The 27,286-nt window shown below is 40.4% G+C and overlaps 1 protein-coding gene across 1 annotated transcript; it reads left to right on the forward strand.

Moving 5' to 3' along the window:
- The first annotated feature begins 434 nt into the window (after positions 1–434).
- Positions 435–27,283, forward strand: Hacd4 (3-hydroxyacyl-CoA dehydratase 4). Its single transcript, XM_057783568.1, has 6 exons — positions 435–535; positions 3,245–3,372; positions 11,025–11,137; positions 14,804–14,910; positions 18,121–18,246; positions 23,674–27,283. The coding sequence occupies exons 1-6, from the start codon at positions 505–507 to the stop codon at positions 23,754–23,756; spliced, it is 588 nt and encodes a 195-aa protein (XP_057639551.1). The 5' UTR covers positions 435–504; the 3' UTR covers positions 23,757–27,283.
- Positions 27,284–27,286: the final 3 nt, after the last annotated feature.

Genomic DNA, 27,286 nt, shown 5'->3' on the forward strand with positions numbered 1-27,286 from the left:
AAGGCTAGAATTTTATCAAAGATGAATATGAAATCTGGAAAAGAACTATCTTAGCTTTCCAGCAATCTCAATCAATATGCTCATGTTAGGTAAGTTCGTTCCATCAAATCTTAGTGGGTTTGGAGAGCCAACCCAAAAAAAGACCCTGATACAGAGCTCTGATGTGGAACTTTTCTTCTGCTTCCTCCGTGTGAATGATACATTTAAAGATGTATCCAATGGCATTTCTGTGTTTACAGGTACAGAAGGATGTGTACCTCTTGATCTCTTACCTGGTCCAGCTCTGTGTCCCTGTGTTTACAGGTACAGAAGGATGTGTACCTCTTGATCTCTTACCTGGTCCAGCTCTGTGTCCCTGTGTTTACAGGTACAGAAGGATGTGTACCTCTTGATCTCTTACCTGGTCCAGCTCTGTGTCCCTGTGTTTACAGGTATAGAAAGGATGTGTACCTCTTCATCTATTACCTCATCCAGTTCTGTGGCCACTCCTGGATACTGACAAATATGACAGCCAGATTCTTCTCATTTGGAAAAGGTAAACTATGAAGCAGTTTGGAATTTAACTTTTATTCCTTGTTCTTATCTCGTCTTACAGATTTTCATTTTGAACTTCTGTTCAGCACACCTGGGATCATTCACTTCTCTAGTTTGTTTTTTCATAACCATATTTCATTATTTCAAACTTAAACCTTTTTGTAGCAAGGAGGTGAGACCGAGGGGAAGGGACCTGTCTTGCCCCAGAGCAGGCAGCTGGCTTTGGAAGCAAAGTCGTATCTCTGAGATGTTCCTTTTTGCTTCTGCAGCAGACTCAAAAATTCAATGCATTTTGAGGAATCCATGAATTCCTCAAATTCTATACAAATTTGAGGACATTCTATACAAAGCAATGAGAAATCAATGAAATTCTTCCACTGATTTTTATTCCCCACATTTGGGGTAGCTGAAGATTACCAGTAACTGAATGACAAATGTCGTACCCCACCAAGACCGTTTGACCCTTTACGTAATACGCACATGACACAGCACACTGATGACTAGTTACCTATGTGGAGTTGGTATTGATGACTTGAATCATACGCTTCCTTCAGTTTCCTAAAAAGTCAAGATGTTTCTTTAAACTATTCATTTCAGATCGTTAAAGAATGAATCACCAAGTGACTGTCAAAACAACATTCTCTCTGTGCTCTATCCCCTCATGAGTAAGTGTCACCACAGTTTACAACTGTTTGGTGACTTGACAATTTGAGCAACTGCTGGTTTAGCTAAAAACAAACACTAGCATGCCTGGAAAAAAAACCATGCTGAGCTCATCAATTGAGAACCGCCTCCTGGGCTGCCACCAGCCGTTCTGTGGCTCGACTTTATTGAAAATGTATACATTCTTGCCTTTGTCGATCTCAGAGCTACAGCAGAAGACATGAGTGTCAGCTAGGAGCACCGGGAGTGTTCAAACAGAAAGAAGCTGAGACACAGTGGTGGGAAGCCATCAGTTGCGTGCCTTCAAGGTTAGGTGAGGCTGTGTGGGCAGACTCCAGGTCACTCACATCCTGTGTCCCCGTGGGGAAAGTGGCTTTAGCCACCAGCATCTTTATGATATGATGCTGTGATTGTAGCAGCTATAGATGATTAGAGAAACATAAATGGTTTGTTCATTTGAAAAGAAGACTGAGAACAATGGAGTCAGCAACCAGTTCCATTTCCTCAGCCTAGGCTTCTCAGCCTTTCTAATGCTGTGACCCCTTCATACAGGTCCTCAGGTTGTAGTGACCCCACCCATAACATTTCTTTGTTACTTCATAGCTGTAATTTTACTACTGTTATGAACTGTAGTGTAAATATCTGATATGGAAGATCTCTGATATGCAATCATAGAAGGAGATTGCTCTTTCATTTCCAGGCTGCCATGACCCAAAACTATATTAATTACAACACAGTTTGGCCAATGACTCAGGCATATTTCTAGCTAGCTCTTACATCTTGAATTAACTAATTTCTATTAATCTATATAGGGGCATGAGGCTGTGGCTTACTGGTAAGGATCTGGTATCTGTCTCTTTCAGCAGCTACGTGGCATCTCCTTAACTCTGCCTGCTCTCTCTCTATATACTCTGTTCAGATTTCCAACCTGACTAAGCCATTGACGGAAGCGCTTCTTTATTAACCAATGGTAATAAACATATTTATTCACAGCATGCAGAGGGGAATACCACATCATACAGCCCCTGTGAAAGGGGTGTTTGAGCCCTAGGTTGAGAACCATTGCTCTAAGCAATGAACTTGTGTGCCCCACTACCTTCTTCTGTCAGGACTGTGTAATGGCACGGGCAGTGGGTCAGAGTATGGACTATTGGTGTGTCAAGAACTGCATCTGAGAGGGGCATCGTGATAACAGCACCTATCTTACAGAGACACCAAGAAAATAAACCCTAATACCTGCTCAGTGATAACCATGCAAATACCTAGAAACAGTAAAAATAGAAAAATCACCACTAGAAGTTTTCAAATGTGGCAGGATTTTAAGATTTAAGGCAACAAGTTTGTCATTATTTATTATTATTATTATTATTATATTATTATTATTATTCCCTCTGTGGACCTCTAAGAACATCTCAGTTATATCCTCTAACAACACCAGCTCCACAATTCAGTGCTTAAAACAAACCCAAAGTCACTAGTCCAATGTGTCAGGACGGAAGCGCAGATCGACTTGGTGTCTGAAATCACAGCTTCATCAGTGTCTTTTCTATAAAATTTCTCTGGATTTTTTTTTTTTTTTTGTTAACGAAAAAGCTGAGCACATCAGATTTGTTTGTTTGTTTGTTTGTTTAGCAAGTTCATTCCCAAACTATCTACACCCCAAGGGGGTTAGCTTCTGTCTGATTATATTTATATGGGAATTGCGTGAGAATCTCATATAATGGGAATAAATACAACTCTGGCTGTGAAGACTTCATAAGTTTCAGTTCTTTTGGAAGAGGACCAGTAAAAAAGAACTATACATGCTTTCTGTAAGTATCCACATGCTTCCTATAAGTACCATGGTACTTCTTGTAAGTAGCACAGTACCTCTTGTTAGTACCGCAGTACTTGGTGGGGCTGTACCTCACGGCTACAGGTTAACAGTTTATTTAGAGTGATCTTTGCACAAACAATAAGTGTATCTCGGTTGTATTTTGCAGCACTCTGCAAACATGCACTCTGGTGCAGTTTTGACTCACTGTGACCATCTCTGTCACTGACACAGATTCAATGGTTGACACGTTTTATGCTATCGGGCTGGTTATGCGGGTTTGCCAGTCCATATCCCTCCTGGAGTTGCTGCACATTTATATTGGCATAGAGTCAAATCATCTCTTCCCAAGGTTTCTGCAGGTAAGTTTAATCATACTGTTATTATAGACTCTAACTTTTTACTCTGTTCTATGTATAGTCCCTAGTGATTTTATGGCAAGATTCATACATAGGATTCCCTTGCCTAAACTACAGCAGTCAGAATGGCCTACTGTCAGTGTTTAGAGAGTACCACTGCTCAGCCTGTGTTCTGCATGGATTCTGTCCTGGAGATTCCATGGCCATTTCCCCCTTTCTATGTGTCTCCTTCTGAAGTAGATAAGACAGTGTACAGGTTCGGAGTTGAAGCCTTTAGACTTGGGTTTGAGGTCTGGCTCTTCTACTGACCACTGTGGGGTTATACCACTATAGCCACTGAGCCATTGATGGGAAAGAATAGGGGATCAAAACCCAAAATGATAGTGCTTGTCTTAAAGGCAGGTTGACAGAAGATTGAAAATTTACTACTGGTAGACATTCTATATAGAAAATCATTGCTGAATTAAGACTAAAAAAATAATTAAAAATGAGACTTTCCATGAGAAAGACAAAATAAGGACTAGGTGACTACATGGACATACATTAAAACCCCAGGATTTGGAAAAGTCATCTCGATGAGCATAATTTTAGGAATCTTCAAAAGAAACTGGAAAACAAACTATTTCATAAAATATTAGAATCTTAACATATCTAAATACCCAGTGAAGTGTTTGGACCGTAAACTTAAAACTTGCTCATTGTGGATCCCTGTGTTAATTTGCTTGAAATACCATGAACATTTAAAAGATGCAGGTAACAGTAGAATCCTCATGAATCTAGCAAGAACCCAATATTACACATACCGAAAATATTTATGGATGCACACACAAGAGCAGGTCAGAGAGATGGCTGGGTGCTGCCAAGCTTGAGGACCTGAGCTTCGTCCTTGGTACTCACAGTCCTCTGACCTCCACGCATGAACTGCAGTACATGGTGTGGGGACACGAGTGCACAGACACACACACACACAACACACACACACAAATGCTGTAAAAGATATGGCGTAGATTTAATTTTACTTAGTATACAAAAACAGAGGCGAACTATTCACTAGAATAATGGCATTCTAGGTGTTGAGATATCAAATGTTAAAGGGGGTAATAATGTACAATATAGTTAGATTAATATTAACCAGCCAAGAGCTACACGGGATCTCCTTAAACATGTCACTTTACAAACTAACAAGCGGCAGGGATCAATCACAGAAGTGATTGAGAAACAAGATTTGGTATTTCTGACCTAGTGGGTCTGCTGCACTTTGAAAATGCCGAAATGTGCATAGCAGACGCTAACTTTGGAGAACAGAACCAATGACTCAGATTACATGAGAGCTGGGCCCTATTACATGGGATTATTCACTGGTGGCTGTATCACGTTCATAAAAAGTCTGAGTCAGCTTATCACATTCACTCTCCTTAAAGGGCTTTTGGTCTTTTTTGTTTTTGTTTTTAGGCTAAAATGGCTATTACTAATTTCTTGGTAACACAGAATTTTCAAAACCAAAGGTTATGTTAGTTCAGCTGTTGCTAATGCATGGGTCTAGACCTAGTCAGGAAGAAAAACTGAGTGAAAATTTGAAATATCCCTAGAAAACATCCACATATTGTTTGCTTGACAAAAATTACCTAGACTTGCCTAATCAAAATTACTGTAGAACTGAGACATTCAAGTGTGGTTTTCAATCACCAATAATTAAATATCAAATGGCATACAGAACCACCACTGAAAACGAAGAACCAGCTCCTAATTTGGTCACTTAAAAACAGTAGCAAATACACTTACACATTTATTTATTCATCAGTGAGTTTGATACGTCCAATGCTAATGGAACTCAATGACCTTTAAGTCTTCAGTGCTGGGGAAGGAGAGGCAGGGCTCAGGGTGCCAGGGCCAAGGACGAGCATTCCAGGCTATGAGCAACCCAGACATGAGCATAGCCCTTTTGATGTGCCAGTCTGTCTTCCTCTCTTACTTGAAGTTGTATGTGTCCTCTGTTGTTTTTATCACATTGTTCTAGGAATGGGAATGACATTAAAAGGACTTTATAAGGGCCTCAGAGGCTGAGTCACATTTGATGTCTTTCCTCATTAAAGTTCTGCAGATAATTAGATGTTTTTTTATTATGAGATGACCCCCAAGTACTCTGCTTAAAAATAATGTAACAGAACCCTAGGTTGTGTAATCGTTTGTGGTGTTCCTATTTCCCCATTTTTAAAAGAAGAAATGGGACTTAGAGGAGCGGAGTTACTTACACCGATTATGACTGCCTGGATGCAGCATTTTAATGCATCCTGTTCCGCTGCTTCAAAGAGAACAAGAAGTATGTCTATAGAGTCGTGGTGTTGTTATGTTACCTTCACGGTATTGCAAAGCCACAATAGAATGTGCTCTTTTGAAGACAGATTTTCCAAAAATGTCAAGATAATGAATTAGCTAGCATGAACAATGGATTGGATTAGCTAGCTGAACAACTAACGTTAACATCTGGTGAGAACTGGCGCTGAGGGAATGAGGGCAGATTTCAGTTTGTTCATTGTTCTGAGTTATTAATGTTTTACACTCACAAATCTGACAAGAAGCTAAAAGCTATAATTTTTAAAGTTTAGCAGTTGCTAAAACAAAAAAAGCAGAGAAAGCACACACTATAAGACAGTAGTTACTTAACAGATATCTGTTTTGTAAAAACTACTTATGAGAAAAAATCCAAGAGTATAACACAAAAATATGTTTAGAGACTTATTGTTTATACTAATTATATATCACTTAAATTATATACAGAAATATAACAAACTCTGATAGTCTTGGTTTCAAGTGGGAAATTGAAGATACAAAAGTATCCTAAAATGACATTGTCAAGGAAAGCTAAGTGCTTTCCCTCCCCAGCATTTCCTTCCAGACAAACTTGTATATTTCATTGCATTAGTTAAAAAAAAGAAAAAAGTTAAGTGGCATTCATTGATTTTGATCGACTTCTTTAGGAAAACCAAAACCTTGCCTTTGTAAAATGGGAATACAGCCATGCTGGTTTTGAAGGCTTTGTTCAGTCTTCAGTTTTGCCAAAGCCTTAGAAGCTTTGCTTGATAAATTTGTGAATGTTTCAACTTAGAAAAAGGGAAACAACCCCAGATAACCCTTTGTACCACAGTGTTTGACAGGTACGCCTTGTAGGAAACTCTCAGAAGAAAACAGTTGACTTCAAGTGATTCATGTCATATCCTGTCCCCTCTGTCAATCACCATGAACATTGCTGCACATTCCTTAAGCATATTTATGCAATTTTAAGAAAATCTACAAATCAAAGCACTACAAATGATTTTCCCTAAGTTGTCATGTTCACACAGGTTCCATCCATGATAGTCGAGTGCAGGAAACATTTCTGTATTAACCAGTGTCATCAGCTCTGTTTCCTATCTATGCTGAGGGCAAGGAGAGTTCTGTCACAGCCCCTTGGGGGACACACGAAGGAATCTCGAAAGAGAGTGTCTAATTCCTGTGTGAAGGACAGCCACTTCCAGTCTGATTTCTCTTGGCTGGGAAGTAGCTGACTTTCATTGCTAGACTAGGTCATCTCTGAACTTCCCATAAACTCTCCCAGAGTTCTCTCCCTGTAGGCTATGAGCCTGCTGTTTATTAGTAGAGATTAAGCCACTGATGTGTCTCCACAGCTTTGGAGAGTGAACTACACACAGAGTTCACTCTATGGGAACATTAGGGTCTTTAGCCCTTGTCACTTTGATACATGGAGTTCTTCAGTGGACAGGTACCAAGTTCTCTTCATGGTATAATTTTACAAATGTAGAATGGCTTTTTAAAAACCCACTGAGTTTTCATTATCTCTGCAGGAAAATGTCCTGCAAACACTACTTCCTACAGATCTGGAACTGAAATTTGGACAGTATGACCCTAAGTACTATCTTCTGATCTTTTCATTTTTATCACTTGGTGGCCACTCCAAAACTAACATCCAGACAGTGCTCTGCTTCTTAGTGGAGTTTCTCCTTAAAAACTAGACATTAAAACAAGAACCTCCTGGATGTTCCGAGTCAGTACTCCACATATGTTCCACAGAAATAAATGTTTTATAAAAAGTATTTTTTAAAGAACTTATGTCTTTAGCTAGAGAGATTGCTCAGTGCTTGTGCCACAGATCTGGCAAGCTGAGTTCGATCCCCTGGGACTCACTTAAGGTGAAGAGAGAGAACCAACTCCCCAAAGTTGTCCTTGGACCTCCACACGTGTACCATGGCATTCACACCACACACATCACCTTCCCACCCCACAGCTAGTTAACATTTATAGAGAGGCAGGTGTGGTGGCATCCACCTCTAATCCCAGTACTGGGCAGTGGGAGGAAGGAGGACCTCTGGATCTTACTGACCAGCTTGTCTTAACGAATCAATGAGCTCTGGGCTCAGTGAAAAGACCTGTCTTAAATGTGGTGGGCACTGACAGAAGACACTGGACATCAGCATCTGGCCTCTACACACATGCTCACACGTGTGTACATACATCTCTTCACATTCAAGCATGTATAGCATACAAATGTGTTTTGTGGTTTTTGAAAATTCTGATAGGATTTAAAATAGTTAAATTTTGGCAAAATAATAATTTTGAGATTGAAACTTATTAAGAGTTGAGAAATTCTTCTTAAAGTTGCTGTGCTGTTTTTACCCCTTAATTTTTCCTATTTCCTAAATTTAAAAAACATTGTTTGAAGTTTCATACATTTACTAATGAATTTTGGCCATTTTCATGCCCCTCCCCCAGCCCCACCTTCATGCTTTCTTTTGTGTGTGGACCACTGAGTTTATTGAGAGTTTCTTGCTTGAGCACCCATGTTCAGGTCAGAAATCCTTTGTTTCAATAAAGTACCTTATTATTTAACAACATAGCCAGTATTTTTTAATTAAAAAGGTATGTGCAGGCTGCACATGTTGGGATCATAGGACAAGGCTGAGGAGTCTCTTCTCTTTACACCTTCATGAGGGTTCCAGGGCTGCTTATTCAGGTCACGAGGCTCCCTGCAAGCGCCCTGACCTGCTGAGCCATCTAGCCAGAAACTCCTTTAAAGAACAGACCATAAATTGGATGTTAGGTTTAAAGTGGTCCCCAAAGTGACAAAAATGAAAAGATTTTGTTTGGTATTTCAGAATACAGGACTTAGAGTTTAGATTTTGATTTCAGCCCAGCAAAAAACCAGCTTTTGGGTAAGGCAAATAAACAGTAATAGTGACTTCTTAGAGTTGCTGTGCGGTTGAATAAAAAACTGTAAATTTGGAAATTGGCACAAAATTGTAAGTATTGACTTTTATCAATTTAATATTTCTAATCAATCGCCTCTATTGATTATCATTGAATATAGTTAAATAAGCATCAGCTAATGAGTTAGGTCGATACTATGTAACAATGCATATGGCAGGAATATTTCTAGGTTTAAATGCATGCTGTGGTTGGCACTTGGGGGCACACCCACTGCTGATTTCCATGTAACTAGAGACCCTGTCACTAAAGAGCCACAGAATCTCCACTGATATCACTGATATTTTAATAGTTTCATCATTCAGCCCCAATGGGAGATTTTCCTCTGCCCTAACCACTAAAGGGCACCTGACGTAGGCTGCTTACAAGTCCAACGACTAGGAGACTTGGCTTCCTACTCACCCATGGTGTGGACAGAACATTTACATTTTCTGGTTCCCAGGTTTCATTCAAGTGAGAGTGGGGTCAGGCTACTATTAGAATATTCTTATTCTATGCAAAGGGATACTATAGATCTTAGGTTTTGAAACACCCAACCATGAGATTAGGAGTCTATGCTGTATGTATCTCTGTGTGCGTACTTCCTGAGATTTTTTTTTTTTTTTTTAGCAAAAACATAGGTTCTCTGGATTTTAGGCATTAATCAAATGCAAGATGAGATAGTGCCTAAGTATTTGTGAGATGCTCAAGTCTTTCATTCACAAGCTGCCAGGAATCCTGCAGTCAGGTCGGGCTATCCAGTTATTTAAACTGCAGCTTAGAAGACTTCATATAGACACAAGATAAATCAAGCAACCAGATCATTATATCCTAAAGACTGACCAAGGGAAAAGAGCCCTGTGGATAACTCCCATAGATTGACTAAGTTTGAATCATGTCTAATTCCCCTTAGCCATGCAAGGGCCCTCTTGACTCACCTCTGCAGTCAGAAACACGCTGACATAGCTCATACATGTGGGTTTCCGATCATGTGGACTTGCTATTGGCAAATCTCGGATTTTTTTTCTTTCTTTTTTTTTTTTTTATAGCAACATCCCATGATTCTGTTGTGGATTATCCCAGAGTTTTTCTCCTTAATCAGCTTTAAAAAATAAAGTTGGCTATGAAAAATGACAAATGACCCCTTTCTATTTTATTTCCCTTGGCCACCAATGTGCCACATCAATCTCAATCTTTTGACCACTGAGGGCAAAGAGAAATGTCCTATAAAACACAAAAATGAAGACTCTAAGGCTATGTTACTATAACACAGGGGACTTTATACTTTGGAGGGAATGAGAATGATGTTTGATTTAAGCTGGTAATTGGAGCTAGGCCAAAAATATGTGAAGTCTCAGTGATCTTTAGATGTTTGTAACTTGGCATATATAGCATATATTCTAAGAATGTGTTAAATTCTTTCCATTTTCCACCGGCTTATGAAGGTTAGGGTTATATTACCACCTTGCAAAAAGAAAAAAAGATTAGTGGCTTCTCTATTGATTAAAATGGAAATTTCCTGACCCGTCATTCAAAACCCTTTACAACCCAGCTCCAAACACATTTTCAATTTCTTTCCCTATTTTTCCTTCTCCATGCCATCCATGATTCTCTCCGTGATTCTTGTTCCTCCCCCGGGACACCTCATGTAGTCTCACTGCTGCTTCTGCTTAGACTACTCTTGTCTAGACGCCTTCCTCCTATTCACTCTGCCTGACAACTCCAGTCCACGCAGCATGAGGCAGCTGAGATGCTGCTGGTCTTCAGGAACCTCTCGCGTCCCTTTCTCCAGCAGCAAGTATCTCCTTCCTTAGCTCTGTGTCCCCTCAGCATCCTGCACTGTAATTCCCCTCCCACCACCAGCTCTGGAGGAGGGATCAGTTTTCACTGCATTGCCTCATGGGTAGAGGACACTCAGGTAGGAACTTGCCAAAGCGAGCTAAAAATGTGTGTAGGTCAAGAAGAGAGGAAATATCTTGACTTAGGTAAACTGTTATCTTATTTTCATTATAAATAATTAGAAAAGTACAGAAAAACAAACAAAAAAACCAGGAAATTAAATTCATCCATAACCCAGCTCTTTCAGAGACAGCCATTGTTAATAGTTTAGAAAATGTATTTCCAAGCCGGGCGGTGGTGGCACAAGCCTTTAATCACAGCACTCGGGAGGCAGAGGCAGGCAGATCTCTGTGAGTTCGAGACCAGCCTGGTCTACAAGAGCTAGTTCCAGGACAGGCTCCAAAACCACAGAGAAACCTTAAAAAAAAAAAAAAAAAAAAAAAAAAAAAAAAAAAAAAAAAAAAAAGAAAATGTATTTCCAGTTAAGGCATTTCTTTTAAACAAAGCCCTGGATTTTAAAATTGAAAAGTTAAATAGCCTAACAGATGATCCTATTTCTCAATTTTGTTTTTTATTAGCTCACAGAAAGAGTGGTCATCCTTTTTGGGGTGATCACCAGTCAAGAGGAAATCCAAGAGAAATATGTGGTGTGCGTTTTATTCATCTTCTGGAATCTCCTGGACATGGTAAGGTAAGTAGACAAAGTTGCTGGGCATAGCAGGCATGGTAGTGCACACCCTTACCTCAGAGGTAAAGACAGGTGGATCTCTGTGAGTTCAAGGCTACCCTAGCCTACACTGCTAGTTCAAGGCCAGCCAGGACTTGAGGCCAGACAGGACAGAGCCTGTGTCAATCATCAATCTGTTAAAACAAGGAAAAACTGCTTTAGCGAAATGAGTAATGGCTGTTCATGTTGGTTACTATCAATGATACAGAAAAACAACCTCTTTGCATATATATTGTTTATACCGAAATAGAAACATACAGGTAGAGCTTCCCATAATGGACATATCAAAGAAAACAAATACCAATTTTGGTATTCCAAGTACAAATCCGAACCCCCAGGTTCCCAGCACGAGGCTTTGCCAGGACACTGACCTGGAATGAACTCACAGCTATGTGCTAATGGAAGACACTTATCATTGCTCCAGCATGCAGTATTTCAGTAAGCAAAATAGGACTTGCATTACTTGTCAGAAGCCAGATTTGGTGTCAGTTAGCCTCAGTTGTCAACCTGACACCCGGGAAGAGGGGAAACCTCAGCTGAGGAACTGCCTCCACTGGATTGGCCTGTGGAGGCATTTTCTCAATTGTTAATTTATGGAGGAAGGACCGTCCTGCCATGGGCCTGGAAGCAAGTAAGCAAGCAGTGTTCCTGGTCACTGCTTCAGGTCCAGCCCTGACTTCCTTCAGTGATGGATTATGACCTGGGAGTCTTTCTTCTCCCACATTAGTTTGGGTCAATGTTTTATCACAGCAAAGAGAAACAAGTTACAACAATTGGTTTCTGTGACTTCAGGAAGATTTTAAAATAGGACCTCATTTCTCTGGGGAAAATGTACCCCATATCCATTTCTGTACATGACTCCGATGGGATCCAATGGCTGACTTAGTCATTCTGTGCCATCCCAGGAACTGCTGTTGCTCCAAAGATGTGGATGGCAACAGGTCCCAAAGAGTCCTGGCTTTTTGGCTGAAACTGTATAAATCTGTTTTTATTCAACTGTCAATAACTTGGCTGAGTTAAAAATAAAGCCTCAACAATGGGTTGAGTCCTAGGAAAGATTGTACATCGACTTAGAAAGCTATTTAATGTTCTAAAAATAGAATTTTAAACTAGGACTTTTGTAGCCTGTGACTGCCTATTTATACAAGGCATTGACTCCTCCCGAGGGACCACAGCTTTCCAATATAATGGAATACAATTCTGTCTAACTCAGTATCCAATTTCAGGCAGACTCAAGCAGAACAAAATGACTTTTGTGCTGAAAGTGGTAACAGACTTTCATGGGATGATCTGGGGACTCAGAGGACACAGCAGGATGAAACCAACCTCTGCTACTTATTCGCTACAAAATCTTGGGGAAAATCACTTACCTTTTTGTAAACAATTTTATTGGGATATAACTTACCTACCACAAATTTAACTTTTTAAAATATAAAATGTGTGAGTTTCTGTATATTCAAAAAGATGCACAACCATCACTGTTATTCAGGCAAAGAACAACTTTATTAACCCACTCGGAATACCATGCCCATATGTGCACATCTCTCCCGCTTTCCTCCTTCCCCAGGTTCTGGCAACCATTCTCATACTATCTCTGAAGTTTCCCTACCTTATGTTTCATATAAATGCAGTCACTGAATAAAGTCTCTTGTTACTATCTTCATTTTACTTGGAATAATGTTCTCAAGGTTTATATGGTGTTGCAGCATGTAATGGTATTTTGTGACATTTTGTGGCTGAATAATATTCCATTGAATCACCACAACACTTCTGGGTTGTTCACATAGTTCATGCATATTTGTATTATTCCCACATTCTGGAAATTAAGAAATACTTCCATGAGCACCCAAGCACAAGTTTTTGTTTTCCTTATAGCCAGCAGTAAAACCCCCTGGGCTCTTCTTTTGATAGTATTTTTCTTTCTGCAAAATGGGAGTGAAAATATCTCAATTTATGTGAAATGATTTGTTTATAGAAAATAACGATCAGGGATCTTACTCAGCCCATTAAAGGCACCTGTGAAGACCACAACTAACATGAGAGCTAATGATGAGATGGATGAATTCCTCCTAAGAATGCAATAGGGACATCCATACTGTTCAACACTGTATTGGAATTTCTAGCCACAGCAACTAGGGAAAAAAATGTAAGAGGCATCCAGATGGTAGAAAACTGTGAGTGACCAACAAGTTTATCAGAGTTGTACAACACAAGATCAATACAAATCAGTGTATTTCTATATATTTTCAATGAACTATCTGAAAATGAAAATAACAGAAGTAATCCTGTTTATGATAACTTTTAAGAGAATGGAGTATGTAGGAATACATTAACAAAAATAAGCAGACCCTGTACAATAAAAATCTTGATGAATAGAAGACATTATTGGAGACAATATTGTTAAGATGAAAATACTCCCAAATCAAATCTGCAGAGTCACTGAAAGCCCTGTTAGAGTCTCAACTGGTTTTGCTGCAGAAATTGAGAGGCTGATCTTAAAATTCGCATAGAAACTTGAACTCAGATGGGTCAAGACCTTTATAAGAACACACTTGGTCTCACTCTTCTCAATTCAAAACTTACTACACTAATCATGAGTGTGGTACTACTATATGGACCAATCAGAGGATAGAATGAACAGTTCAGAAATAACGTCTTCTAGTTTTGGTTAAGTTTTGACAAGAGATTCAAGGGGGAAAGCATCATCTTCAACAGTAACAGGACAACTGGACACTTCATGCAAAAGATCAAGTTACATTTGGCATTGTACCCCTAGACAGGACACGAAAACCACAAGCAACAAAAGAAAATGAATAGATGATTTGAACTGGATTACTAGTTACTGTGTGGGTTATACTGAGAACTTGACTAGATGCTCACACCTTCGGGTGTTTCACGAGATTCCAGAGTTCAGCAGAGGGGGAGCTGCCCTGAATGGGAGTTGTATCATCTCATGGGCTAGGATCCTGAACTAAATTCAGAGGAAAGAAAGGAAAAGTAATTCGTGAGTCAAGAGACCATCTGGGTAATTCTGAGGTTTGATGAAGTGTAGACACCACTGGCTTATTCAAATAAATAAAAGTACATCAAATACTTTGCACTAGCAGGTTTAAAGGGAGCCTACTACACCCCAAACCTGCTTCCAAGGCCAGTTCTGACTGTGTAATGGGGCAAAGCCAAAGACACAGAGAATGGTAGGTGTCAACTCAGGAGTTGTGTTTTAATAAATTCATCCTTTACAATATGTGCAAATAGCTCTGTCTTTTCAAGAAGCCTAGCTGTTGCTGCACAAAACGAGCCTGGCTTTTAAATAAAATTGAAGTCATTAATCATGGAAGGTTATAATTGTAATTTCTTGGAAGGAGGTAAGAGCTACATTCTTGTTCTGTTCAACTGTATAATTATCTATGATCCACCCAACGAGATAAGTCAGGGAGACAGGCTCCCCACCCCACGATACACCACTTTTACCCTTGTCCTTGCTTAAATTATAGGAAATAAAGCATGTAATTCCCACACTTCCAATTTTATTCCGGTGTTTAATTTGTAGGAAGGCATTTTCTTCTCTTTATCTCAGACAGCAGCAGCAAATGATACTTATGAATACAAATGATACCCATTTCCTTCCAGGTACACATACAGCATGCTGTCAGTCATAGGAACATCTTACGCTATCTTGACATGGCTCAGTCAAACGCTGTGGATGCCAATTTACCCTCTGTGTGTTCTTGCTGAAGGTAAGAGTCCCGCGTTACAGTTTTGACTCATAGAAACCATTGATTTCAAATTGCTCACTAATTTTTTTGATGAAGAAACATTTATTTATTTTTGATAGTTCTTGGCCTACTGATATCTTTCCCAGTCTATTTCCTTGCTGTAAAGAAACCATTAAGAAGCACAGTTCAGTGGGGTCTGGTGGTGTACACCTGTAACCCTGCGGGCAGAAACACCAAGGTCAGCCAGGTCTGCAGAGATCTAGGAGAGCCAAGGATACACAGGCAGACCCTGCCTCAAAGATTGAGAGGGATAGGAGAGAAGGAGAGAAGGGGAGAGGGGGAGGGTGGAGGGAGGGAGGAAGGAAGGAAGGAAGGAGAGAGGGAGAGGGAGAGGGAGGGAGAGAGGGAGAGAGGGGGGGGGTGGAGGTGGCCATACTAGGCTAGAAACAAGCATCCATGTCCAGGTCCTTAGCTTCATTAAGTATGAGTCTGGGCAACTCATTTCACCTCCAAGACTCCAAACTGGGTTTAACATGTAGAGAAGACAGAGTTTAATTTTTTAATACTTAGAAATTCGGTCATCTCTGGCTAGAGTGCTTCTCACTACCTTCTAAACGCCCTACTTCTGCCAGTGACCATTTGGCCACCCTCACACTAGTCTCCACTTTCAGAGGGATGCTGCCAACTTTTCAGCTAAGGTGGTTTCCCAGTACAGCACCACGGATTATTATTTTATAGGGAACATCTCAGCTGCAACTAGACATTGTATGATTCTTGGTTAGATGTCCATGTCCCTCACTGAACAGGTTCCATGTGTACACACAGGAGTCAGTCTGGTATCCCGCTTCTTTCCTTTATCAAACATACATCAGCATACACACCCAACAAACAGGAGATCAACTACTGACTCTTTTAATAAAGCAAAATTAAATAACCAAAGTGAGCAGTTTTCAAAGAACTTGAGGCTAAGCAAAGAACAAACACTCCCCCAGTAGTGGATCTGACAGGCTGCGGGGAGTTTCTTCTGAAAGTCAAGATTAAAGATTTTAAATAATGCAAAAAACATGTTAAAGTAACTACAGGCAAAGAAAGACATTATAAAGAGAATGCTGTTGTCAATAATAGCCACAAGTAAATGAGGACTTGTATAGAGAAGAAAACCACACACGTTTTTCTATTTACTTATGACTAGAGACAATAAATCACAATTTTAATTTTTCTTTTGTTTTTAAAATTAATTGTTAAAATTTGGAATATACTATATTCAGAGAATCTAGAGAATAATATTTTACAAAGCATTAAAAGCAACAACAACAAACTCAGCCATCCATTCTTTAAGAATGAAATCCCTCATTCATGGAAGATTTGCTAAGTGCATTGATTTGCCTTGACACATGGAAATACTAGAAAGAACATAAAAGGACTGGATGCTGGAAAGGATAAGAGGTTGACATCAGGATAAATACAATTGTAAGATGTACGGCAATGTAAGTTAGTAATAGTGTACATTAATTAAACAGAATAGATTCAGTTATCTCACCACAAAAATATGAGATGTTGAATACTAGCTTTCATCATTCAGCACTGCATGCATACATCAAAACATCGCACCATTATCCATAAATATATATATATATATTATGACTTGTTAATTAAAACTATACTTGCAAAATAAGTGTTTTCTAAAGACTATATAATGGATTCTTTTTCTAAAAATGAGGATGAGTAAGTATACAAGACACATTTCTATTCCTGGTGTTCAGAATTCTAAGCCTTTTCCTTTTGAGGGAAGCCTGTTTTTCTTTTACTAGCCTACAATCTTACTCTCCCCAAAGCATCAGCGGAAGAAAACCCAGGCACACACACAACCCCGTGTTGGTGAGGACTAACCCCAGACAGTGTAGAAGGGGCCTGTGACCTTTCCTAAGCCCAGACAGTGAAGAACGGGCCTGTGATCTATCCTTTGCATGTGTCAACCGTTCCAGAGTATAAAACCAGACAGGGAAGGAAATCTACATAACTTTTAATAAAGTTAATAACTCTTACTTAATTTTAAAGCTGTAATTTTCATGTCTGGTAAATGCAACAAATTAACAAAGCTCATATAAATGTCCAAGTAATCACTTCTATGTCAGAATGCTGGAGACCTGGAGACCACCCTTGTTAAACTTAACGGCATATGTGGTGTTCTTTGGAAGGACTGCACCAATGCCACTCATCCCTATCTATGTGCTTCAGCTACTGACTGAATTTATCACATTGCAACCACTTTTTATTTTGAAGCAACTTCAGACTAATAGGGAACTGTAAAAAGAGTGTACCACAAGGCTGGAGAGATGGTCTGGCTGCTAAGAACAGAGGCTGCTCTCCTAGAAGTCCCGGCTTCAGTTCTCAGCACCCACGTGGCAGTTAACAATTGTTTGTATTTTCAGTCCCAGACGATCCACCACCCTCTTCTGGCTTCCACAGGTACTGCATGCATGTAGTGTACTTACAAACATGCAGGCAAGACAGTAATACACATAAAATAAAAAATCTAAGTACATTGACTTCACTTCCCCAGACGGCAGCAGCTTAGATAACTATAGCATGTCATTTTACTGCATGAAATGTTATTTAAAAAACGTACACATATGATATAGTTTGATGGGTCCTCTATTTGTATTTGGATCCTCTATTTGTAACAACACTACACTTGCCTCTTCCCACAGACTAATTTACGTCAACATTTCTCACAGAGTTGCTCCAGATTCGTGCTAAGTACTACTTCTAGGGCTGACGAGAAAGAAGCCGTTCTCAGGCCAGTCGTGGCGTGATGGGAGGTCTGTTTCATCACTGCAGAGCCTCTCAGAGTCTCCGCTGTGAAATGTGTTTCATCTCACGCCAAGGGGAAAATTACGTAGCGCTTCCCATACCTGACTATTTGTGAGCGAGGCGAGAACTGTACTTTTAAGTCATGACTTTAAGAAGTGCTACACTGTCTTTCTATGTAAGCAAGAAATGTGTGGATTCAACAGCAGGGAATTGTTTACTAAGTCAGAATGTTAGAACATTTTAAGCAACAAAGGCACTCCATAGACTTCTACATCAAGTTGCAGCTTTAACTACAGGATCCAGCAGCCATCACAAAGCTGTCATTGCTGACTCCAAAGCTCCTTCACTGAAGCTGCACATGCACACACATCTGTAACTCGTAGGAGAATCTTCACCATCTTTGTTCTCTTTAAACAGCATTTACCATCTATCAGTCACTGCCTTATTTTGAGTCATTTGGCACCAACTCCACTGTGCTGCCGTTCAACATATCCACCTGTTTGCCTTACGTGCTGAAGCTGTATCTCATGATGCTCTTCATAGGTGAGTGGATATTTTGTTTTTGCATTCTTCTTGTGGTTTATGCTGCCACTGACTTAAGCTGATAGCTAAGTGTGAGGGGACTAAAAAGGAAGCCCAACACAATGACCTAGATAGTCTGGTTAAGGCCCTTGCAGCTCTTTGTGGAGCATCATGAAATCAAGTACTACACAATTTCACTGTCCAGCAAGAACAATGCTCATAGAAAATATGCCTGCAAGATGCATATAATACAGAGATGCCTTTTTTTTTTTTTTTTCGAGACAGGGTTTCTCTGTGGTTTTGGAGCCTGTCCTGGAACTAGCTCTTGTAGACCAGGCTGGTCTCGAACTCACAGAGATCTGCCTGCTTCTGCCTCCCAAGTGCTGGTATTAAAGGCATGCACCACCACCGCCCGGCCAGAGATGCCTTTTTAACACAAAGATATGCCTATAAAACAACATGCCAAACACAAGGAATATCTATTTTTTTACTTTTTTCATTTATACCCATTTTGCTTTCTGTTTGGCTTTACATGCTAGCACTCCCTAGCAGGCAAACAGGAAGTTGGTGATAAAGGCTCAAGGAAAACTAAGAACAAAAACTTAAGTTGTGGGGAGAGAGTGGATTGACGGCACCATGCTTAAGAGCACACTTGCTGCTCTTACAGAGGATCTGGGTTCAGTTTCCAGTCCACATAGAGCTGCTCAGAACTATCATGATTTCAGTTCCAGGAGATCCACACCCTCTCTTCCGGCAGCAGGCATGTGTGTGGTGCACATATATATATATGCAGATGAAACACTTACACACACAAAAGTTACACTTGAGCCAGGCTTTAGTGACACATGCCTTTAATTCCAGCACTTGAGAGGCAGAGGCAGGGAGATCACTGTTGGTTTGAGGCCAGCCTGGTCTATATAGTAAGTTCCAGGACAGCTAGGGGCTGATAGAGAGATGTTGCCTCAAAAATAAAACAGACACTCTCTCTCTCTCTCTCTCTCTCTCTCTCTCTCTCTCTCTCTCTCTCTCTCACACACACACACACACACACACACACACACACAGACACACACACAGACACACACACAGAGTTATATTTGTGTGGGATTTAAGGATGGCTGAGTGAAGGCATCAGTGTTTTGTGTCACAAAGAGAACACCAGCAATAGGTTTGGAGCTACATTTTGAGGAGAGTACAAGAAAACACTAGGAGAAACCAGAACATTGTAATATTAAAAGACATGGCACAACAATCGATACACAATATTTGAGTATTTGCCATGCTATATACACTACTAGGTGGGAAAGAATCCCCTTCTGGGTAAGGGCGAAGGAACAGAGTCCCAGCAAATTGTGTTGAATACAGGGTATTAAATACCTTACCCTCTAAGACCAGGATATGGTCAGTAGAGTGCAGAATCATAGCAGAGTTGGGACTAACCATCCCTCCACATACATACAAGCATAGGTGCCTCCCACTTACAGGGTAAGGCAAGACTTCTGTGATTCTATTACTTCTCTGACCACAGGGGTAACTGTAGTGGCCTTGAGCAATGCTAAAGCTTCAGCTGGCGCTCTGATCTACAGGGCACATGGCCCAAAGAAGACCACAAAGAAACTTAGGTACTGCCTGCACCCTGCTTTCACTTGCTCCCACAGACAAAACAGAAGGCCACTGAGAAAGTCCAAGGGAAAAATTTCTTGAAACCAATGGAAATACAGGATCCCAAACCTGTGGGATACATCAAAAACAGTACCAAGAACAATGAATAAAAACATAAGTATTTCAGATAAATAAGTTACACATGCATCTCAAGCGCTAAGAAAAATAATCATAAACCAAATCCCTAATGACTGTATGGAGAGAAATAAAAATCAGACAGAGGTAAACAGAAAATAAGAAGTACCAAGGATCAATGAAATAAAGCTTGTTATTTCCTTGAAAGAATAGAAAAAAGCGGATAAACCTTTCAGTTAGATAACCTCCCCCCAAAATAGAAGATCCAAAGAAATAAAGTTAGACATGTTAAAGGAAATGCAGAAGATCAGTTGGGATTATTTTTAAAAACTACCTGTTATCAAATTGGAAAATGGAAACATTTCTAGATATAAAAGATCACCTGAAATTCAGCCAACAGGATATAGAAATTTAACAGGGTATAGAAAAGCCTGAACAGGCTAGAAATGAGAAATAAACAAGTAATAAATCTCCCAATGCAGAAAAGTCAGCATAAGATGGCTTCATGGATGAATTTTACCAAGATTTAACCAAGAGCAACCAGTGCCCATTCTTCTCAAATTAATAGGCAATCATTTGGGCCAGCATTACCAAAATGCCAAAGGAAATGAGAAGGAACTATAGACCAACTGCCCAACCAACAGATGGTGAACTCTTAACAATATATCAGTAGATCAGAAGATCACACACTGTAACTAGGCTTCATTCCCAGATTCAAAAATGGTTCATTCTCTACAAACCAATAAACTACCATATGATATAAAAGTTATGTGAGTAGATGTAAAAAATCATTTGATAAAGTTTACCACCCATTCATGATAAGAATACAAGAACAAGTTATGTATGACAAGCCCAGAACTAATGTTGAAAAACAAAGTATTTCCTCTGTTACCAGGAACAAGACAAGATGTCCAGTTAGTTTCCTTGCTCTTTTGCAGAGTCCTATTCATTTTAGTCATAGCAATTAGACAAGAGAAAGAAAGGCAGATACACAGGAAGGACGGGAGTCAAATTATCCATGCTGTGGCAGATGCATAGAAAAATGTTAACACCAGCTATGGTGGTTCACACCTGAAATCTCAGCACTCCGGAGGATGGCACAGAGGGTTGTCCCTCTGAGGTCAGTCTGAGCAAGAGAGTGAGACCTTGTCTTAAGAACAAAGCAAAACAAACAAAAAACCACAGGGTGCATTGGGGGACAGCTAAAGACTTCACCAGAACTATCAGAAGAGAGAAACAGATTGAGCAGCAGGACAGAACCAGCAGAAGCAGCCCTTCTCCTGGGCAGCACCTAGGAACATCCGCATTCATTCAGAATGACTCTATCTACTTAGGTCTCTGTGTTTCTAACTCTTGTCTTTAAAAAGCCCTTCCAGACATAATGAATTTGCTAAGGAAGAATTTAAGAACAAAATCTAAATCACATTAACCACAAAATACAGCAAAGAACAAACTAAGAAAGAACTATTCCTTTCCAACAAAGACACAAAGCACTGGTAAGAGAGCCTGAAGACACCAAAAGGTGGAAAGATTGCCAATTTTCATGGATTGGTAGCAATCATTAAATGTCCATATCACTCAAAGTGATCTAGGGATTCAATGCAATCTCCATCAAAACTCTGTTGACATTTTGAGGACCAAGATCATCACTCAGTGGGTAAGACCTGAATTTGAATCCCCAGCATCTACCTAAAAGCTAGACGTGGCCACATACCTATAACTCTGGGGCTGTAGGAGAAAGAGAATTGCTGGGGCTTGTTGGCTGCTAGCCCAGCTCCAGGTTCACTGAGACCCTGTCTCAGTGGAATAAGGCAGGGAGTCGCACAGCCACGAGCCAAGTCTTCCTCTGGCCACTACATTTGCACACATGGCATACATACCAGCATACCACATGTGCAGTACCATAAACACATACTCACACATAAGCTTTTAAGAAAATAATTTTAAAAAGAATAAAACAATAAATATCATGCATCACAGAACACCAACAAAACCCATAAAATTAGTATGTAAGCCCCACACCCTAAAGCAGAAAAAACAAAGCTGGAGGTATCTCAACACCCAATTCCAGAAACAAGGCTCAGTAACAAGCAGTATAGCATTGGCATAAAAGACCAATAAAAGAGGAAATAAGCATGCCAACAATAACAATACACAAGAGAGAAACACATGGTGCTGGGAGAACAAGAGATACACATGCAAAAGACTGACACATGACCTGACCCTCCCCTTACACAGAAGTAATTCAAGATTATCAAATACTTTAAGACCCCAAACTCTGCAAGTACCAGTGGAAGACTTCAAAAATATGGTACACACGATAATTTGTTGAATAAGATGTCAAGAGCTCAGGAAACATAAGGAAGAATTAATGAGATTAATGAAATGACATTAAATTAGAAAGCTTCTACACAGCAGACCAAATAAAAGAGCAAAGGGACAATGTACAGAGAGGAAGAAAACTCTCGCCAACTACTCAGGAGATACAGAGACCTTAAAAAAAAATCTAATACGAAATAAGTAATACAAATAGAAAATGTGTTTGTGATTTGAGTAGACTTATAAAGGATATGTTTAAACAGTCAATTACTGTGAAAAATATGTTTCCTTTTACTAACCATCAGGGAAACACAATCAGTGAGCTATTGTTTCAGCCCAGGCAGACTGGCTGTTACCAATCAAACAACAACAAAAACAAATGCTAGTGAGGGTGTGGAGAAAAAGAAACTACTACGGTTGTGGGGAATGCAAATTAGTGTGGCTACTACTGCAGCAGCGTGGAAGTTCTGCAAAAAATCTAAAAATAGAGCTACCGTACAATCTAGCTGCCCCTCAGAGGACAGAAGGAAGTGGAGCTAGCAGCCCACGAGAGAGAAGGCATACCCATGATATTTGCGGCACCATTTACAACAGAAAGATAAGGAACCAGCCCACGAGTCTGCCCATATGGATGGATAGAGAAAATAGCGTGCATGATCACACAGTGGGACACTTAGTGAGCAAGAGTAATTCCTGTTATTCTAGGACATCGGATGGAAATGGAGGGCATGTTAGCGAGTCAGAACGTTCTCTCTTACATGTGAACATTTAAGAATTGACATGATAGTTGAATTGTGATTATGAGGGGCTGAAAGAATGGCAGAAGGGAGGTGAGATTTGATCATTGCATGTCACGTGTATGTGTGGAAATAACCACACCGAATCCACTAATATACTACAGTAACGTATGTAGGAGATATGCAATCACGGAGTGGAGCTACTTAAGAGTAATTTAATCAAATGTAGTGTGGGCTAATAGAAAATTATATTTGAACAAATTTAACTAACATTGTTTTCCAAGAAACTGGGGGAAAGACTTCTCTGATTTACTCCACTCTTAACAACTTATCAAGATACTAATCATGTCTGCGAGACAGCAGCTCCAAGTGTAAGAATATCACACATGAAGAAGAAAAGCGGATAGTTTAGAGGCAGTACAGAAAGCTACTAAGAAGAGGGGGAGGGGAGAGCTAGCCTGTAGTAGAGTGAGTTGGACAGAAGAGTTTGCTTGCATTCCTTCTACGTACAATCTGCATGGTTCTTCATTGCTCTTCTTGAGCCTCCCTTGAAACTGTGTAGATCCCAGAATGCAAGCAGCCCCTGCCTATGTCCTAAAACCGCAGACCTTTTCAAAGGAATGGTTAACCCACCTCACTTCCTTTTGCACCGTAGGAATGTATTTCACCTACAGCCATCTTTACACAGAAAGAAAAGATATCCTCAGAGTCTTTTCTGTCAAACAGAAGAAAATGTGAGGCTTCGTTCCTGCCCATCACACAAGAGAGAAGACGGGCTGCTGGGTCACCCTGCAGCAGATACAGCCCTGGGCATATGCTAGAGAAAGAGAACTGAGAACTTGGCAACAATCTATTACATGGATTCCTGCAGGCACCACATATTCTGTTCTGCCTCAACCGCGCCTTACAAACACACCTTCCACAGGCACAGCACACCTTGCTGCACCAGGTCTGTGCACTTCACACAGTGTGAGGTCTAAATGTTTCTGTGTAAAGTTGATGAGAAATAGATTCAGTGGAGTAAGCTCAATTGACTTGAGAAACCAATTGATTAACTTCTGCAATCACAACTAGCAGATTTATAGGAAGGGAATGCTGTAAAGGATCCTCTTTAATCTTAGGAATAACATACTCTATAGACAAATGCCCCCACCCTTAGAGCCAATCAGTTTGAGCATTACATAGACTTAGATACTCTATAGACAAATGCCCTGCCTTTAGAGCCAATCACCTTGAGCATTACATAGACTTAGATACTCTATAAACAAATGCCCCGGCCCTTAGAGCCAAGCAGCTTGAGCATTACGTATACTTAGATACCTATAGACAAATGCCCTGCCTTTAGAGCCAAGCAGCTTGAGCATTACATATACTTAGATACTCTATAGACAAATGCCCCAGCCCTTAGAGCCAAGCAGCTTGAGCATTACATATACTTAGATACCTATCAAATATCTTCTGTGTCTTAGCTCAGGCTGCTGCTGTGTCACAAAGTACACCCCCTCCCACAGGGATTGGTTGTCAAAACTACAGAAATTTATGTTTTGCAGTTCTAGAGGATTGGACATCCAAGAGCAAGATTTGAGCCAGTTCAGTAAGATTAGTGTAGATGTGAATTGTAGATCTGATCAGCTGCTCTAACAGGAACACTGCCAGTTTGAGCTGTAGCTAACAGAAATAGGAAGACAGTTGGACTTCTTGGAACTTGAACTCTTTGATATATCTCCAAAAGATACATTCTGATTCTGTATCAAAGATGATCAGAGTTGCCTCCTAAGTTACACAGGGGTAACTTATTAGCCCTAATTTGTATGATGATGAGTTCCCTAAGAAAAATGGGGCTTCCACTCCAGATGTCTTTTCTTCCTCAGCTTTGACTACAATCACCTTTACCAAACCCTAAAAGGTGACATTAGCATCTTAAAACTCTTCCATCTTCTACTTAATGTTAACATTACTAATTCAAGTCATAAAATGTTTTTAGCAGCCCCTTGGATACCATGGGGCTATTAAATTATGACTGTAACATGATTTTAGACAATTGCATGGATACCCACATCTTTGCCAAATGCACACTTTGCAAATCCAATCTGTGTTTGGATACTTCTTGAGGCACAATGTAGCTTTAACCCTACACTGATGCATCCCCAAATACTATTCGCCTTGGCAACTCCTGTTTTCAAAAGCTGACAAGAGAGGACTTGAAACCAAGACTCCTTTATGTAGTTAAGAACATGGTCTAAAAAAGAAACAGCAGCTTGCTTGTGTAAAACAAAGTGGTGCATTGTGATAGAACAATTTAACTCTTATTTGGTGGTCATACAGGTAACCAGGAGGGAGGCTATTATTTCGTTAGCATACCTTTGAGTTTAACCTTTACAGTTACCAATTTAGAATCCTTAGAGGTCCATAGGCAGAAAACCTCATGACTTCCATCCATGACTGATCAAAACAGAAAGAACTAGGAAAGAGGAGACTGAAGATTATTCTGTTTCCTTCTTTTTGTAAACTTCTGTTTTCTTGTGAAGGACAGGAGGAAATACCAGGTTTGAAAAGAAATCAGGCTGAAAAGACACGAGAAATCTGAAATTTGAAGTCTAGGCAGATTCTTCCTTTCCTGGGCATCAGCAAATGCTTGGTTGCTGATTCACGATGTCTCCAGTGCCCACTTCCTCTTCAGGGCTCACAGTGTCCTGTGTTTCCAAGGTGCCCTGGAATCCACGCACTTTAATGCAAGCAGACACACTTGGCTTGCTCCACTAGTCTCAAGCTTCCCAGTGCCAAAAGCCTGGTGTTTCTCTTAGTGGATCTGCACCTTAAAGTGGGAGCCAGGGTGTCTGATGCAGTAGCAATAGCTTTGGATCTAGGCTCTAGGACCTTGCTTTTAGGCAAAACTCTCCCATTTACTAAATATTTTTGCTCCATCTTAAAATAGAAAACAATATTCCCTGGGCATTGTTGCAACACTTCAAACAAGCTAGGGCAAATGAAAAGTCTAGTTTGCTGACTGACTGTCACCCAATAGTAAATGCTAGAAGTCTTTCAGTCTCTATTACACATGGGACGAAAAAAAGGCTGGTATAAATCGTTACCACTTCTTTCTCGCTTGGCTTAAACGTATTTCCTTGTAATCTAACTTGTAAAGAAATTATATATCTGGAAAATAAAATTAGTAGTGCTACTTTGAACGTGCCAGGTGCACTTTGGGACGAGAAGGTATGTGCCACCTGTGAGTAGTAGAAGTTGTGTGGTGTTTGTGAAGCCCCAGGCACTGTGTGTGGCAGACACGAAAACACCTGGTGTTCAGTATCATGACTTTTCTTCCCAATGATTACCTGTTTGTACATTTATATGACTAGTTGCAGACTGAGCCCATGTGAAGTCACAATAAATTAGGACAAAATTAAAATGCTGCCTGAGTTTCTAGCCACTGCAGTAGCTGAGACTGTGATATCTCCCAAACCGTTAGGCCACGGATCATTCTGGCGAAGGGAGCGGGAGTTATAAAAAGGGTGATCTCCTGAGGACAGCTATCCGCTTTTGCTTGCCTCACAGCCTGTCATCTTTCTCCTGCGGAAACTTAGTTCAGATGGTTTGCTCAGGGCTGCCTCCCCTGTGACTTAGACCTTGTCACCAAGTGTATCCAACCTGCCAGGGACCAGATACTTGTTCAGAGAGTTACATGGCTTCTAGAGTCCTCACGCTGCTGTTTCTCCCATGGCTGTGGGGAAAAGAACCTTTCTTTACCTTTGAGGTTGCTGGCAGACACCTTGTCAAGCAGGATGCACCATCTCCAGAGGAATGGATCAGCATCACGGGATTCATCAGACCTACCTTGGATTTCTTTGTGAACTCACAGTCTCCTTTGCAGCTACTGCTACTGTGAAGTGGATAACTTCACTTGCACGCATGACAACCAAGCACAGGAGTTACACCTGTCTGTCACTGAGGAACCTAACCTGGGTACCAGTGGGTGTCATGCCTAGCGATCTGAATGTGCCTAGCAGTTCTCTTAAGTGTGTTTTATCAGCAAGGATAAAATCTGTCTAACCCACTGACTCAGTGGCTTCTTCTGTGGCTAACAAGGAAAATAGATCATCATACCCTTGACACCTCTATGGTTCACTTTCACCGGCAAACCACAGACTTAAAGGGGGCCTTTAATCCCAGCACTCGGGAGGCAGAGGCAGGCGGATCTCTGTGAGTTCGAGGCCAACCTGGTCTACAAGAGCTAGTTCCAGGACAGGCTCAAAAGCTACAGAGAAACC

This window comes from Chionomys nivalis, chromosome 11, assembly GCF_950005125.1.
Source record: "Chionomys nivalis chromosome 11, mChiNiv1.1, whole genome shotgun sequence".
NCBI classification, from domain to species: Eukaryota; Metazoa; Chordata; class Mammalia; order Rodentia; family Cricetidae; genus Chionomys; species Chionomys nivalis.